General features: G+C 65.8%; 1 protein-coding gene across 1 annotated transcript; it reads right to left on the bottom strand.

Moving 5' to 3' along the window:
- Positions 1–8,244: 8,244 nt before the first annotated feature.
- Positions 8,245–13,478, bottom strand: C1QTNF12 (C1q and TNF related 12). The gene is made up of 8 exons (XM_014863176.3): positions 12,882–13,478; positions 10,526–10,642; positions 10,334–10,445; positions 10,067–10,218; positions 9,370–9,478; positions 9,012–9,102; positions 8,702–8,780; positions 8,245–8,473 (listed from the first exon to the last, which is right to left on the bottom strand). Exons 1-8 carry the CDS (start codon positions 13,047–13,049, stop codon positions 8,375–8,377), a joined length of 927 nt encoding a protein of 308 aa, XP_014718662.2. The 5' UTR covers positions 13,050–13,478; the 3' UTR covers positions 8,245–8,374.
- Between the last annotated feature and the right edge of the window lie 570 nt (positions 13,479–14,048).

The raw sequence follows: 14,048 nt of genomic DNA, 5'->3' as shown, positions 1-14,048 counted from the left end.
CCTCCAGACGGGCCTGGGTGGCTGCCCCGGTCTCCTCGGTTGCAGCCACTGGATGCAAAGTGCTGCTTGTGTCTGGGTCCTCCTGGGACCTGTCCACCATCCCCCAGAACTTTGTCAAGGTCTCCCTCCGCCCACCCACCTGGTGGGGGCCGTGCTGTGGTCACAATCTGAGGGCCCTGCTGTGAGTTGAACTGTGCCCCCAAAAAGATGTGCTGAAGTCCTCATCCCCAGGACACGTGCATGTGGCCTTAGTAGGAAACAGGATCCCCACAGACGTCCTTGAGGCAAGATGAGTCGTTTGAATGGGCCATACTCCAACGTTACTGCTGTCCTTCTAAGAAGAGGGGACAGGGACCCACAGAGGAGAAGGCCACGTGGCGACGGAAGCAGAGGTTGGAGTGACATGGCCGCCAGGCAAGAGACGTATGGCTGCCCCCGGAGGCTGGGAAGGGACAGGAGGGCTCACCCAGGTCTCAGCAGCACAACCCTGCCCAGCCCTCCATCTCAGCTCCTGGCCTCCGGAACTGTGAGGGTAAACTTGTTGCCTTGAACCCCCGTTTATTGCTCTTTGCTCCCACAGCCTGAGGAGTCTTGCACAGCTCCCAGTGCCCACCTTCACTCGGCTCCTCCCAGCTCTGGGGGTACTCGCTGTGCATCACAGGCCCCTCAGCCACTGGCTGCACCCAACCTTCTTCTCTGCCTCCCAAGGCTGAGCACAGACCCTGCTGTCCCAGGCAGGCCACGCATCCAGGCGTTTCCACAGCCCACGGTGCTGCCCAGCCCCCACCCTCCTTCTATCATCAGGCCTGGCTCACATCCCCACTGTCTGGGTCACCATCTCTCCCTGGCTCCGTCTCAGTCTAGAATCCACAGGGTCTGACCAGGGCGGCCAGCACTCCTCCCTCGGGCCCCACCTGCCCCAGGCACTCTGTCCACACGGTAAGGCCACTGACTTTCGCCGTCTGGGGCCCCAGGGAGCACATGACAGCTGGCCACAAACAGACCTAAGGCAGGCCAGGTGCCCAGGGCCTCCAGAAGAACCATGGAGAGCCTGCCTGGGGCGCGGGCAGCCCAGTGAAGAGAGTGACCTCAAATTTGCTCCTTGATGCCTGCACCCTGTTCCAGGGGCTTGTGTTGATTTTCTTCCTAATAAGCATGCTCTGGGTTGAGCTGACATCTCTCTCACGTTGAGTCCAGGGAGCGGGTGAAAGGGCCCCCGTGTCTGTCCTGACACCACCGCTGCCCATCTGTCCATCCCCCCAGTCCTGGCCTCGGAGCAAACATGGGGCTCCCATGGGGTCGCAGTCCAACCTCTGTGGGGCTGCTTGTTCTGAGACCCCGTGGTCTCCCTGGAGGTCCCCTCCCAGCCCCACCCAGAGGACCCTCCCCAAAGCCTTGTCACCTTCACCTGTCGTCTGGCCTCTGTGGGCACCCACCCCCCTTTCTTCAGGGCCAGGGTGGGCTCACTGCCAGCTTGGGGACCCCTCAGGCCTCCCCTTCCGTCTGCTCCTGTAGAAATGCGCATCTTCTCTCCACTGCCCCCCAGCTTCCCCCCAGCTCCTCCCTCTTCTCCCTCCACCCCCCACAACTGTCTTTCTTGGGCACTCAGCCCCCATCCCAGCTCTTCCCGACCCCACCCGTTTGTGGATGGTGCTGCTGGCTCCCCACCCCCCCATCCCCCACTCTCAGACCCTCAAGCCTCATGCAGAAGTCCCAGCACTACCGCCACCCCAGGCCACACTGCAGCCAGGTGACCCCCCCCCCCCACCACCACCACCACCTTACTGCGTTGACCACTTCAGAGATCACCCAAAGCAAACTGAACAACCCATCACACCCTGCATCCTGGGGCTGCACGTGCCCCTGCCCCCAGCATGCCCCAGGACCCTCTTCTGCTGGTGTCTTTGAAAGCCCATCCCGCCCCTTCCTCCCAAGGACCCTGAGCCTCCCCCACCTGAGGTCTGTTTGGAGGTGGCACGTGGTTAAGTGGCCCAAGGAGGGCTGGCAGGGGGAAGAGAGTGGGAGCTGAGAGAGGAGAGGGCCCGGGGTTGGTGGGGGAGACACCCAGGCCCACCCGAGTGGGCCTCTGCTGTCTGCCTCCTGGCCAGCCTCAGGCCTCCACTCTGGCCTCAGCACCCAGCAAGACCTACAACACAGCCTCAGTGGGTGACCCATGGACTGCAGCTCAAGCACCTCACTCTGACCAGCGCCTTGGTCTGCAGGAGTCACAGAGAAGGCCGATGACCGAGGTGGGCAAAGCCAGGGGGTTCTCCATCGATGCAGCAGGGACCCTCTTCGCGCCTGGCTGTCTCCTGGACCCACAAGGGCCCCGGGAACGGGACATGGGAAATGAGGGAAATCAGGGAAGATTAGCAGTTCCTGTGAGGCTGGGGCAGCACCCCAGGAACCCTCAACCCTGGGCCAGGGGGACCCGCTCTGGGAGGTCCCAGAGTTGTGTGGCCCTACTCTGGATGCCCACCTCAGTCGCCCAGGTCAGAAGAGTGGGCAGAGGTGTGACCCTGAGTCTGGGCACAAGCAGGTGCCTGGGGTCCTTGCCCAAAGACTGGTGAGGTCCTGGAAGGAGAATTGAGCCTCAGGAGGGGTAAGTCTGCCCAAGCTGCTCCCAGGAGACCCAGCCTTGGCAGAAGCTAAGGGTGGGGGTGAGTGCCTCCCCCTTGACACTGACTTGAGGGCTGCCCTGGGCCATCTTGCAATGAGAGCCCAGGAAGTGATGAGGGTCAAGGGTCTCCATAGAGGGGTCTCCGCTTGAGCCTGGAGATGAATGCTACCCCAGAGCACACACCCCCGACCTGGGAAGGGGGGCTCTGGTAGCTGGGTGGGCAACCGGACCTGGAGGCCTGGGCACTGGGGGTAGGGAGGTCAGCAAGGGGCAGCCGCTGGGCTGGCCACTCGGCAGGATGGTCAGGGGCCCTCCCCACACACACCTGAGCCCACTTGCACAGGTAGTGTCCAGAGAGGCCTCCGCCCAGGTGCCCCCATCACCCTGGCCCCAGGTCCCTGCACTTTGTCTGCACGTGGCCCCAGGGCCCTGGCTGCCGGCCAGCCTGGCCCCGCAGGCAGGGCTCGGCTAGTTGTGGCACTGGGTGGTGCTGGAGGCTGGGGAGAAGCCAGGGCTGCAGAGTGTGGCTGTGGGAGCCCAGACAGTGGTCGGCTCCATCCTCCAGAGTAAACACTGAGCCTCCATGGCCGGGCCAGCGGGACAGGAGCCCAGGGAGGCCCTTGTCCAGCTCCCGCCTTCTGCTGACCCAGGGCCTGACCCAGCCTGGTGACCCGAGGAGAAGGAAACCAGCCCGCCCCTCCATCTGGTGGCGTCTGAGGGTCTCGGCAGCCCCGAGGGGCCCCTGCCCCCTGCCACAGACGCCCACCTCACCCCGCACAGGGAGTGACCGGTGGGTGGCCAGAGCCAGGCTCAAATGTCCAGCCCTCCGACCAAGTCCCCAGACAGGCCCCCACCCTGCTCTCTGGCCCCCGAAGAGCCACCAGGCAGCCTCCACAGCGGTTGCCGGGAAGTGCCTCCTCCAGTCTGGCCTGGGTGCAGCCTGCCATGAGGGCCTCCCACAGAGCCTGGTATGGGCACTGCTGCAGCGGGGTGGCTGCGGGGCTGCAGCAGGGGGCTGGGGTCCAGCCAGGAGGTGGGCCGGGGACTGCAGGGGGGCTGAGGGGCTGCTTCTCAAGAGTTCACTTCAGCGGTGGAGTCTGACTTGGCTCTGCGACGCCCCTTCCTGTTTACTCCTGTTCTCGCGGCCACTCCCGCACACACCCAGGTTCCAACAGGGTAGCCTGGAGGGACCGCGGGCACAGGTGGGGGTGCCTCCTGCCCTCGCCACCGCCCTGGGTGTGTGTGACACACCGGCTGTTGCAAAACTGATGTTATCACAGCAGAGGAACCCATGAGTCACTGCCCCAGAGCAGGGAGCTGCACCCCAAACCCTCCTGAACAAAGGCCCTTTGTCCCCGAGCCCCACTCTGGCATCAGACATGCAGGCGGGCAGACATGCCGATGGCAGCACAGGCACAGGCACAGGTCAGGGGTGTGTTCCTGACTCCCAGCCCGCCTCAACCCGGCTCCAGGGGCCAGCTTCGGGAGACCCCAGGCTGCTGGAGGCCTCAGCTCCTGGGTCAGCTCAGGTGCCCGGAGCTGGAGATCCAGCACCTCATTGACCCTGCGGCAGGGCCCTGAGGTCATGCAGAGCTCGGAGCAGCCTGAACTCAGCCCAGAGGGCACACTGGCCAAGCCCGGTCAGTGAGCAAAGGCCCCAGGACGCAGCACCCCCGTGCCCCCAGCTCCAGTCTTGTGAGGGCCTCCTGGCCACAGCCTGGGCCTAGGTGAGCGCTCTGTGCACAGGTTAGAGGCCTCAGACGAGACAAGGCTCCCTTCTGTCCCCCAGGCAGCTTTGGCCTCAGGACAGGGGCTGGGACCCCTCTCCTTTGCCCCATCATGCAGAGTCAACGGCTGTCAGAGTCCAGCTCAAGGCCGCAGGCAGCAGCACTTCCCCACCCCGAGGTCCAGCAGTTTTGTGGCCACCAGCCCAACCGTCCAGCATAACAGGCTCCCTGGTTGGACCAACACCAGCGGGTCTCCCTCACGCCAAGGACCCTGACCACGGCTGCTCTTAAGCTCGGCAACTGGCCAGCCGGTGACTCCAGCCACCTGCCCTGTGTTTTGCTCCTGAGGGCCCCAGTGATTCCAGCTCAGCAAAGAAACCCCTGGTCTCAGAGCAGAGACAGAGGGGACACACGTCACACACATGCCAGGAGCACGCATGCAGCTGGCCACACCAGAGTCAGACACACCATCAGCCACCCGAGGACATGCAGAGTCAGCACGGGGTCAGCACAGGGAGCCCAGGTACATGCAGACTGAGAGAGGAGCGCAGACACTTCCCCCCGAGGCTTCCCAGGCCCCCAGGCCACTCTGGTCCTTGGCCGACGTCACAGGAGTCAGGACATCTTGTCCGGGTGTGAGAACCTCCCAGGTGGGCAGGGAGGGGCCCAGCTGGGGACAGGCAGACCATGGGGCCCTTAGGGTAGACCCCCTCTCAGTCCAGGCCCAACCTGAGGGGGGCGAACTCAGACCCAAAGGCCCTGCCACCAAGGGCCAGTCTGTCTCAGCCACACCCCAAGGTGCACACACCGCCACATACCCCAGGCCCAGGCCAGGCGGGCAGCCCTCCTCTGCAAGCCTCGCCCCTACCCTGTCCCATCTCACAGCCCCCAGAGGGGACCACGGTGAGCAGAGCCAGGTGGCCCCCAGCTGCTGAGCTGGTGGCTTCTCCCACCCGGGGAGGACTCCCCAGCCGGACACCCACACCCTGTCTGCACTCTAACTGGACACACGCCAAGGCCGCTGGGGGAGCAGCCTCTGACCCAACGCGGAGACACGCCACCCTCAGCGCCCCAGGGCAGGCCTTGGGTCCTGGAGGGCCGGTCAGGTGCAGCCAGGCTGCGGCCCCAAGGCCAGGGCTTGGGAAGCACGGGGCAGGGGGTGCAGGAGGAATATATCGTGTCCCAGGAGCCCCCAGAACAGCAGGTCCCCCAGCCGCAGCTAGCAGGCGGCAGAGTCAGATGGAGGTTCTGGGAAGTGAGCCCTAGCCGGGGTCACCAAGGTCAACCCGGCACCTCCTGCTGCTACAGGGCAGGGCTCAAGGTCAGGAGTCAACCCAAGGCTGTCCAGGCCCGTGCTGGCCATTCTGGCTCTGGCCCTAGCCAGACGCTTGGACCACCCCAAAGCCCAGTTCCAGAACCAGAGAGGCCAGGCAAGGAAAAGAGCCCCACCTCCCAGGCTCTGCCACCCCAGGGACCCCAGGAAGCCCCTGCTCTGAACAGCAGTCCCGCCTGGTGTGCAGCCCACCGCAGGACACCCTACTCAGGCTGAGTGGGTGTGACCACAGGGCCAGGGCCGCTTGGGGGCTCCAGATGCCTCCCAAGGCCCTGGGGTTCTTTATAAACACCACGGTTTGGGTCAGGCTCCAGAGCATGGTGGGACTGAGGGAGATGCAGCTGGGTCCAGGGTGGGGCCTTTGGGGCCTCACTTGCACTAGCCCCTTGGCAACACTGAGGGGCCAGCCTGTGTCCTTGAGAGCCAGTCTGGGCCTGGGGCCTAAACCCTGGGCCACCCAAGCTCATGCCCTTGGACCCTCCTACAGCAGCCTCCGCCGCCGACAGGCTCCCCCCCACTCCTTTCTCCTGCACCCCCAGCCCTGGGGGCTCAGCTGGAGACAGCACATTCCAGGGTAATTCCAGCTAAGTGGCTAATGACCTACGATTAGGGGGCAGAAATGAAGGAATACAAGACAGACCAGGAGGCAGGTGGAGTCGGGCGCCGGGATGCAGGCCCTCCCCGGCCCTGGCCACTTGCCCACCTGCCCACCGTGAGCCCCACGAGCTGGCCCAGCTCCTTCCTCGCCTCATCTCTCATCTCCTCATCTCCTCGTCTCCCATCTGTCGCTCCCTGAAGGGCCCTGGGCCCTGACCTCTGGGTCTGGGTCTCCACCTCTGTCATCACAGCCCCTTCACCAGCTCTGGATGAGCAGGTGGGACCCGCCCCTCCTGGGCCAGGCGGGGTTGGGGAGACTGACTGGTGTCAGGACTGTCAGGAAGGCCCCGGGGTGCAGTGGGGCCCCAGGCACTGCAGAGAGGGTCTGGCTGGGTGCTGACCATCATCCCTCAGCATCCTTACCAACTGTGCCTTGGGCAGCCTACAGCCAAACTAAGCTGGAACTCTGGACCGGGGCCCCAGGGGGCCCCACACTGGACCTCTGCAATGGAAGCGGGGCCAGTGACGCCTTCCCAAGCCTCCACCTCTTCTGCTTGCCCCTCCTTTCCCAGCCTTCTCGGGGACCCTAGTGCAGCACCCACGCCCCACCCTCACAGGCTGCCTGAACAGCCCCCGGACCTGGCCGGCGCCTTTAGCCACTGGGAAGCACAGACCTCCCCCAGCCCCTGACGCCACTCTGGGGGGACCAGAGAGAGAGGTGGGGACAGGTCAGCGGCGGCCACGCCCACCACATGGACCGGCGCCCACCCGGCACCAGCGCTCTCCTGCCTCATTACCCAGCAGCTGCAGGGAGGGTCCACCTATGGCCCCTCAGGCGGGTCAGGGGCCGGGAGAGGGGCCGGGTAATGGCCCTCAGGCGCCAGCCTCCACTTGCCCCACCTCCTACCCCTGCCCCTGAGCCTGCAGGCAGACCCCACCTGCAGGATGAAGGGGACCCTTCCTTGATCAGCCTTGGAAACAGGATCTCGGGGCCCTGCTGCTGCAGAGCCAGGTCCCACCCCACCCCCCGCGTCTGCGGAGGGGTCAGGGGCCGGGGCTCTGGCTGGGGCCACCTGCCGAGGACCCGGGTGCCAACCAGCGATGGTATCTCAGCAGCTCTGCAGAGGCCCAGACAGCCTAAGAACAATTTACATTCTTTGGTCTGGTTTCCTGGAGCCAAAATGGGGGCAGGGAAGGGGGCCCCGAATCCGCAGGACCTGCAGGCACAGCCTTGGCCGCCCTTCTGGGGCAGTTCTGACCCCGTCTTCGGGGTGAGGAGTTTACCCGCCTGATGGGGCAGCTGCCAAGGGGAAGGAGGCGAGAGCAAGGTGCCTGCCAGCCTGGGCCTGGACAACCTTCCCCCAGCCCCACAGGCACGTGTGCCTCGGCACCCCTGGGAGGCCGGGATGCCCTCCGGTTCCCACACACTGCCGGCAGCCTGCACGTGTGTGCAGTCCTGTGCGTGGCTTGCCCACGTCTGCTCCACATGCCTGCCCCACAGGCAAGGCCCTCCCGAGGGCCCACCACCATGTCCTCTGCACCCTAGACGTGCACAGCACATGGCATCTGGCCACAGTCCGCTCACCAACCTCTGGGGCTTCTAGCTCCCCAGGCTGCACAGATCTGGGCCCCTGGCCCCGTGGGTGTCCAGGCTGCTGCCCTCCAAACCTGGACAGGCCCCAGGTGAGCAGAGGGGCAGCCCCAGGCTGTGGGCAGGGCTGAGCAGGGACCTGGGTGGACATCTGTCCTTGTATTCAGCCGGCACAGGGGCTGAAGGGGCTGCACCCATGCTGCCAGGACGCTTGGCCAGGACATCCATGTCCAAAACAAAGCCCACTCACCTGACCCCCCCAACCCCAGCAGCCTGAAAAGCGAGTCCTAAGGCCACATGTCCCTCCACAGCTGCACTTCCGGCCCCTGCCCTCAACTCCACCTCCACGAAGATGATGCAATGACCAGGCAACAGGGAGGGCTGGGGGCTCTTTATTGCTGTGACCACAGATAACAAAGGTCGGGGCGGAGTGGGGGCCGGGCAGCCCCTCCACAGCCTCACAGAGTCCTCTTCACAGCAGCTCCTCTCAGCTCTGGCTGGTGCCCTCACATGCCCAGGAGCAGGCCAGAGAAGCTGGAGCTGCTCTGGACGGTGAGGGCCGCCCCGGAGCCATTGTCCACGAAGACGGAGGTGTACTGTCCAGCCTGCAGACACTCACAGTGAATGTCACCCCCCACAGGCCTGCCCAAGGGGAGCTCATGGAGCGATGGTGCCCCAGCCCCATCAGGCGGCACCTGCCCCAGGCCATGCAGGGCCCAGGGGTCCTGAGTGGCCACATAGCTGACGTCCGTCCACTTGACGGGCTGGGCAGCATCCAGGTGGAGGCTTGGAGGCCCAGGACCCCTCCTGCCCTGCCACCCCTCCTGCCTCACCTGCAGCTCCAGCAGCCCCTGCACGTGCACCGTGAAGACCCTGCCATTGCTCTCTAGGCCTGAGATGGCCTCCAGGGACCTGGACACGGCACCGCAGGGCAAGGGTGAGGGCACAGCTGGCCTGTGGGCAGGACCCCGGTGCCCAGAGACCCCATGACCCACCCCAGTGCCCACTGCAGGCCTCTGTGCATGGGGCAGCCCCTCCCCTCTCCATGGGCAGGATGGTCCATGCTCAGGCACCCACCCTTGCCCCCTCAAGATGCCTCCTGTGACCCTCCGGTGCCAGGGTGGCCCAGGAGAGCCCACTCACGTGTGGTGATGGCACAGGGACTCGATGCAGATGAGTGCCCGCACTGTGTCCCGGGCCCGCAGCTGACCCCTGCCCTGCAGCTCCCTGTGGTCTGCAGAGACACACCAGGTCTGCAGCAGCCCTTGGGGAGGACGGGGCAGAGAGGGGCAGAGGCAGGGGCTGGGGGCTTCAGGCCCAGGAGTGGCTGTGGGCTGAGGAGGGTGGCGTGAGGCCCTGTCCAGGTCCCCAGTGGGAGCCAGGGTTGGAGCAGGGGGCACCTCTACAGCAGGACCCAGGCCCAGGGCCTGCAAGGTTGGGTGCCTACCTAGGAGAGCGAGCTCCCACCCCACCACACACACCCTGGCCCAGCCCCACTCACCTACATGCAGGCTGGCAGAGAACTGGAAAATGGCGCTCACTGGGGCTGTAAACCGGCCCGAGGCGAGGCTCAGGCCGGACCCCCGCAGGAAGGCGCCCTGGGCTGTAGGCTGGAGGGACAGCAGGTGAACCCCAGGCTCCAGGGCCTCGACCCTCATCTTGCACACCCAGTCTGGGGGAGGAGGCTGCAACCAACAGCCCCCAACCCCAAGTAGGCCCTGGTGGGCAGGACAATTGGATGACCCATGTGTCTGCATCCCTGGACCTCCGGGCACAGGCTTTAGGCCCCAAGGGGTGGGTAAGGCCCCGAGAGCCCCCACAGGGGAGGGTATCCCTGCTTCCTGGCCACTCTGGACACCACCCGAAGCCTTGGCGCACACAAGACCTCCCACCCTGACCCAGGCTGCCCTGGGTCCCACTGCACGTGTGCCACGTGGCCATCCCGTGGTGGCTGTGGGCCCTGCTTTGCATGTGCTGCGTGGTCGTCCCACAGTGGCTGTGGGCCGTGCTCTGCGTGTGCCGCGTGGCCATCCCATGGCGGCTATGGGCCTGCTCACTTGTAGGGGGCCAACCCAGCACCTTGCCCCGCAGCTGGACCCCATTAAGTATGTGAGGACCTGCAGCAGATGCTCCCAAGATGACCAGGGCTTGCCAGGCCCCTCAGCAACCTGCCAGGCCCACCCCCCACATCCACTCACAGCCTGGAAGTCATGCAGCTCTACCAGAGTCTTCTTGTCCACCCGCATGGGGCCCTTCAGCCGGCAGTGGAAGCCCTCGGCCACCAGCCGCTCGCCTGTCCCCTCGGGTAGCAACGGGCCCAGAAGCCCCGAGAACCGACGCTCGGTGGCTTCTGTGGGGACACAGGCAGAAGCAGCAGCTTGGGGTCAGTGTGGGGTCACCTCCTGGGCCCAGGTGGGACCCTCTTGAGCCTCCCAGAGGAGCGGGGGGCCGTGAAGGTGCCTCACCTTTCAGCATCTCCTGAAACTCCCTCAGCAGGGCCTCCTGAGTGATTTCCGCACCGGGGGAGCCTGGGGGGCCAGGGGGCCCAGGAGGCCCTGGGGGGCCGGAGAGGCCTCGCTGGAAGGAGGCAGGAGAAAGTAAAGATCCCGGGGGGAGCCACAACCGCCCCTGCCCTGGGCTCAGACCTGGGGGCTCACCAACTTTTTGTTCTGGCCTCGGCATCGTTTCTTTGAGACCCCATCATCCGGCCGCCGGACAAAGTTCAGCCACGTCATGTGGGCATCTGAGAACTCAGGCCCCAAGGCCTCAGGGAGCTGAAGGGCCAAGGGACAGGGCTAGTGGGCTGACCTCCAGGCCCAGTGGGTCCTGCCCAGTTGCCCCTGTGGAGAGCAGGGAGCCTTGGGCAACACTGGGCAGATAAAAGGAAGATGCCAACAGGGCACCGTGAGCCACCCCCAGAGGATTCAAACCAAGATGACAGGTGGGCCAGGGCTTGGGCCCTCGTGGGCTCTGGTTCTGTGTCATCGCAACCATGTCCCCTTCTGTGGCACCCTGTTCCCACACGGATGGGCACACCTGCATGCACGAGCCAGCCCCACATGTCCAGACAGGGCTTGGCCCTGGCTGAGACTGGCGGTGCGGGGCAGGAGCGTTTCCAGAGTGACACCAGGCGAGGTTGGGGCGGGCACAGGCCCTGCTCTGTGCTGGGAACCAGGTGTGTGCGCTGGCGGCCTCGGCACTCTGGCCGGCCCCGCTCCTCAGGTTCGGACCCAGGCCACAGCAGCCGGCCCACCTTGCTGTTGGAGCAAGGACCGGGAGGGGCAGGGCAGAGCTGCCTCAACTGTGCCCCTCAGCCCTCCAGCCACTCCCTCCTAAGCCCAGGTTCTGTACCAGGCAGGCAGGAGAGGCTGGAACACCCCCAGTTCCAGTCAGAGGAGACATGGTGCTAAGTAAGAGGTGTGGGCTGGGAGGGAGCTGGCCGTCTCTGACGAAGTCTGTGCTGGGCTCAAACAGGAAGCCCATAAAATGGGCAGAGCATAGCAGATGTGGCCTGGCTGGGAGAGAACCACTGTCATGAGGCCAGCAGAGCCCTGGCCGCTCCCAGAGAGCCGTCCCAGGCAGGGCAGGCCAAAGGGTCCTGGCCCAGGGTCCACTCCAGTGGTTGGCCCTGAGCCCCAAACACAGCGAGATCTGAGCTCCCGGGGCAGGCACAGCCTCCTGACCAGGGAAGGCCAGGGCTCCTTCCCAGTGGACCAGACAGTCCTCTATCCTGGGGGGGGGTGGGAGGAGTCAGTCTCCTGATGCCTCGCACATCTGCCATCTACCTGTTCCCCTGGCTGCCAATGACCCTAATCACACTTGAGGAACTCAGGGGTCCTGGAGGCCCAAGTGCATCACTGGCATCTGGGGACAAGGGCTGTGGGAGCAGACAGGTGGAGGATGAGCCCACCCCTGGCAGGAAGAGCAGGGGTCCCAACGCCCAGGGAGGGCCGTCCTGGGGCATGTGTCACACAGCCCCTCCTGGGATGGAGGTCCGCCTGCCTGTCCTCAGACTGCACCCTGCCCTTGCTCTAGAGGGCAGCCCTGGGCAGGGGGGCCGGGCAGGGCAGGGAACAACCACCAAGGACCCCTCCCTGGGTAAATGGCTGGGATTGGTCAAGACCCTCTCGGCTGGCCCCGGAACCCGCAGGCAGCTCACTCTTCTATGGCTGGCTGGGACCAAGGACTCCCTCTCCTCAGCCTTCCCCTCTGGAAAACGGGGCCTCAGGCTCCAATGGGGCCGCGTGGGCCGAGAGCAGCCGGGCTGGCCGCCACGGAGACGCCCTTGGGAGGCAGGAGGCCAGGATCAAAGGCGTGAGGGCTGGCAGGGGGCCTGCCCCAGCAACTGCTGCTCCCCTCCTAGTCCTGAGGCCCCTAGGTCAGCAGCTGCAAGAAGCCACCAGGCGTGCACTTCTAGGGTCAGCTCCAAGACCCCTCAGCAGATCCTCAGCCCAAGAGGGTGGAGGTTCAGGGCTGAGGTGGGTGCAGGGGTCTCCTGTCTCAGAGGGAACCCTGGGGGCAGGCTGGGGCTGAAGGGACTCCAAGCACGGGAGCACATCCCATGCCAGAGACCACAGGAGGTGCTGGCTGCCCACTGAGGGGTCAGGGCAAGGTGCTCCAGGAAGCACAGGGTCCAGTCTACTCATGGAGTTGTGGGGCAGCCAGGGAGCCAGCAGGGGGTCTGCAGGGCAGTGTGAAGCAAGCTGCCCAAGCTTCCTCGACCCCTCCGGAATTAGCAATTACATCGAATGGCTGCAGGTTTTCCGGACACAGTGGGCTTTAAACTAGCCTGGCTGGGGAGCCCCTTCCCTCCCCCAACCCCATCCCAGGTCGAGGGTGGGGGGTGGAGGGGATGGGGAGTGCCAAGGCTGCTTCCTACCCAGCTGCTGATGATGTGCCCCAAGCCTCACCCCACCTAGACACGGCAGGGGACATGGAGAGCACGGCAGGGCAGAGCAGGCAGGGAGAAGGATGGCGACCCGGGAAGCCCACGTGCGCCTGACCCAAACGTACCTTGGGGGAGGCCGGCAGCCCCTCGCTGTTGGACACGGTGGCGTTCGGGGACTCGGTGCGCTGGCCCGGCTGCCGCGGCCTCTTGGACTCCCGTCGAGCCCCGACGCCCCCGAGGAGCGCGAGCTGCGGCCAGAGGAGGGCCAGGGCCGCGGCCCAGGCCCAGCGCATGGCGTCCGGCGGCTCCGGACCTAGGCGGCTCAGCGCTGCAAGCAGGGGCACCCAGGCGCGCTCATGGGGGCGGTGGCACAGCCGGCACTCAGGGTCCTTGCGCGGGGACGTGGACTCGGGGGACGCCTGGCCGGTGCATGTCTGCGCAGGCGAGCGGGGCGGCGGCACGACGGGCGGACGGGACACGCTCTGTCCCCGCTGGTTCGCCGGCCTCGGCGCGCAGTGCTCTGGCCGCCCGCGCCGCCGCCAGATAAACCCTCCCCCTCCCCAGAGCCGCGGGCTCCACGGGGGAGGGCTTGCAGGCGGGGGCTGTCGGCCGGGCGCGCAGGCCGTCGGGGACGCGCACGGGGCGGTACCCCACTGACCACGGTTCGCCCGGCTTCTACTGAGGAGCCGGCGCTGTGCTGCCCGAGGGGCTGCGCCTCCCCAGGCCCCCAGGTCCTTGGAAACAGCCCCACCCCCTTCCCTTCCCGGAACCTGGGAACCGCTACGAGGATCCCTCAATCCTTCTCCAGCACTCAGCCCCTCCAGGGTGGTGCCAGGGAGCTCCCAGGGTGAGGGGGGACACTGTCCATCAGGGGCTCACAGCTGCCTCAGCCCCTTCCTAGGACCACCCCACTCAGCTCTCCCAGGTTCTTCTGGCCCTGCCCCAGGGTCCTGCTGGTGCCCACACGTCTGGCAGGACCCAGGAAACAGGACAACTGACTCCCTGGGGCCCCCAGCCTGGGTGACCACAGGTGCTGCTTCTTCACTGGGGTAAGTGTGGCCAGCAGGGGAGGGGCTGGCTGGCCTCTGAGCAAAGGCGTGGCAGGTGGCCAAGGCTGCTCCGGAGTCCTGCCCCCTCCTCTTATTGGGGCATAGGGCCAACCCTCACTGCCTGAGGAGCTGCCCTCCCCAAGTTGGGCCCCTGGGTTCCCACAGTCCTGAGCCAGAAGGGGAAAGGGAGTCCCAGGTCCATCCCCTCAAAGGTCAGCACAAGGGTGAGCCCCCAGGTGGCTG

The sequence above is a fragment of the Equus asinus genome, chromosome 5 (assembly GCF_041296235.1).
Source record: "Equus asinus isolate D_3611 breed Donkey chromosome 5, EquAss-T2T_v2, whole genome shotgun sequence".
NCBI lineage: Eukaryota > Metazoa > Chordata > Mammalia > Perissodactyla > Equidae > Equus > Equus asinus.
Note: the sequence above shows the minus strand (reverse complement) of the source record. Positions and strands in the feature narration are given on the sequence as shown.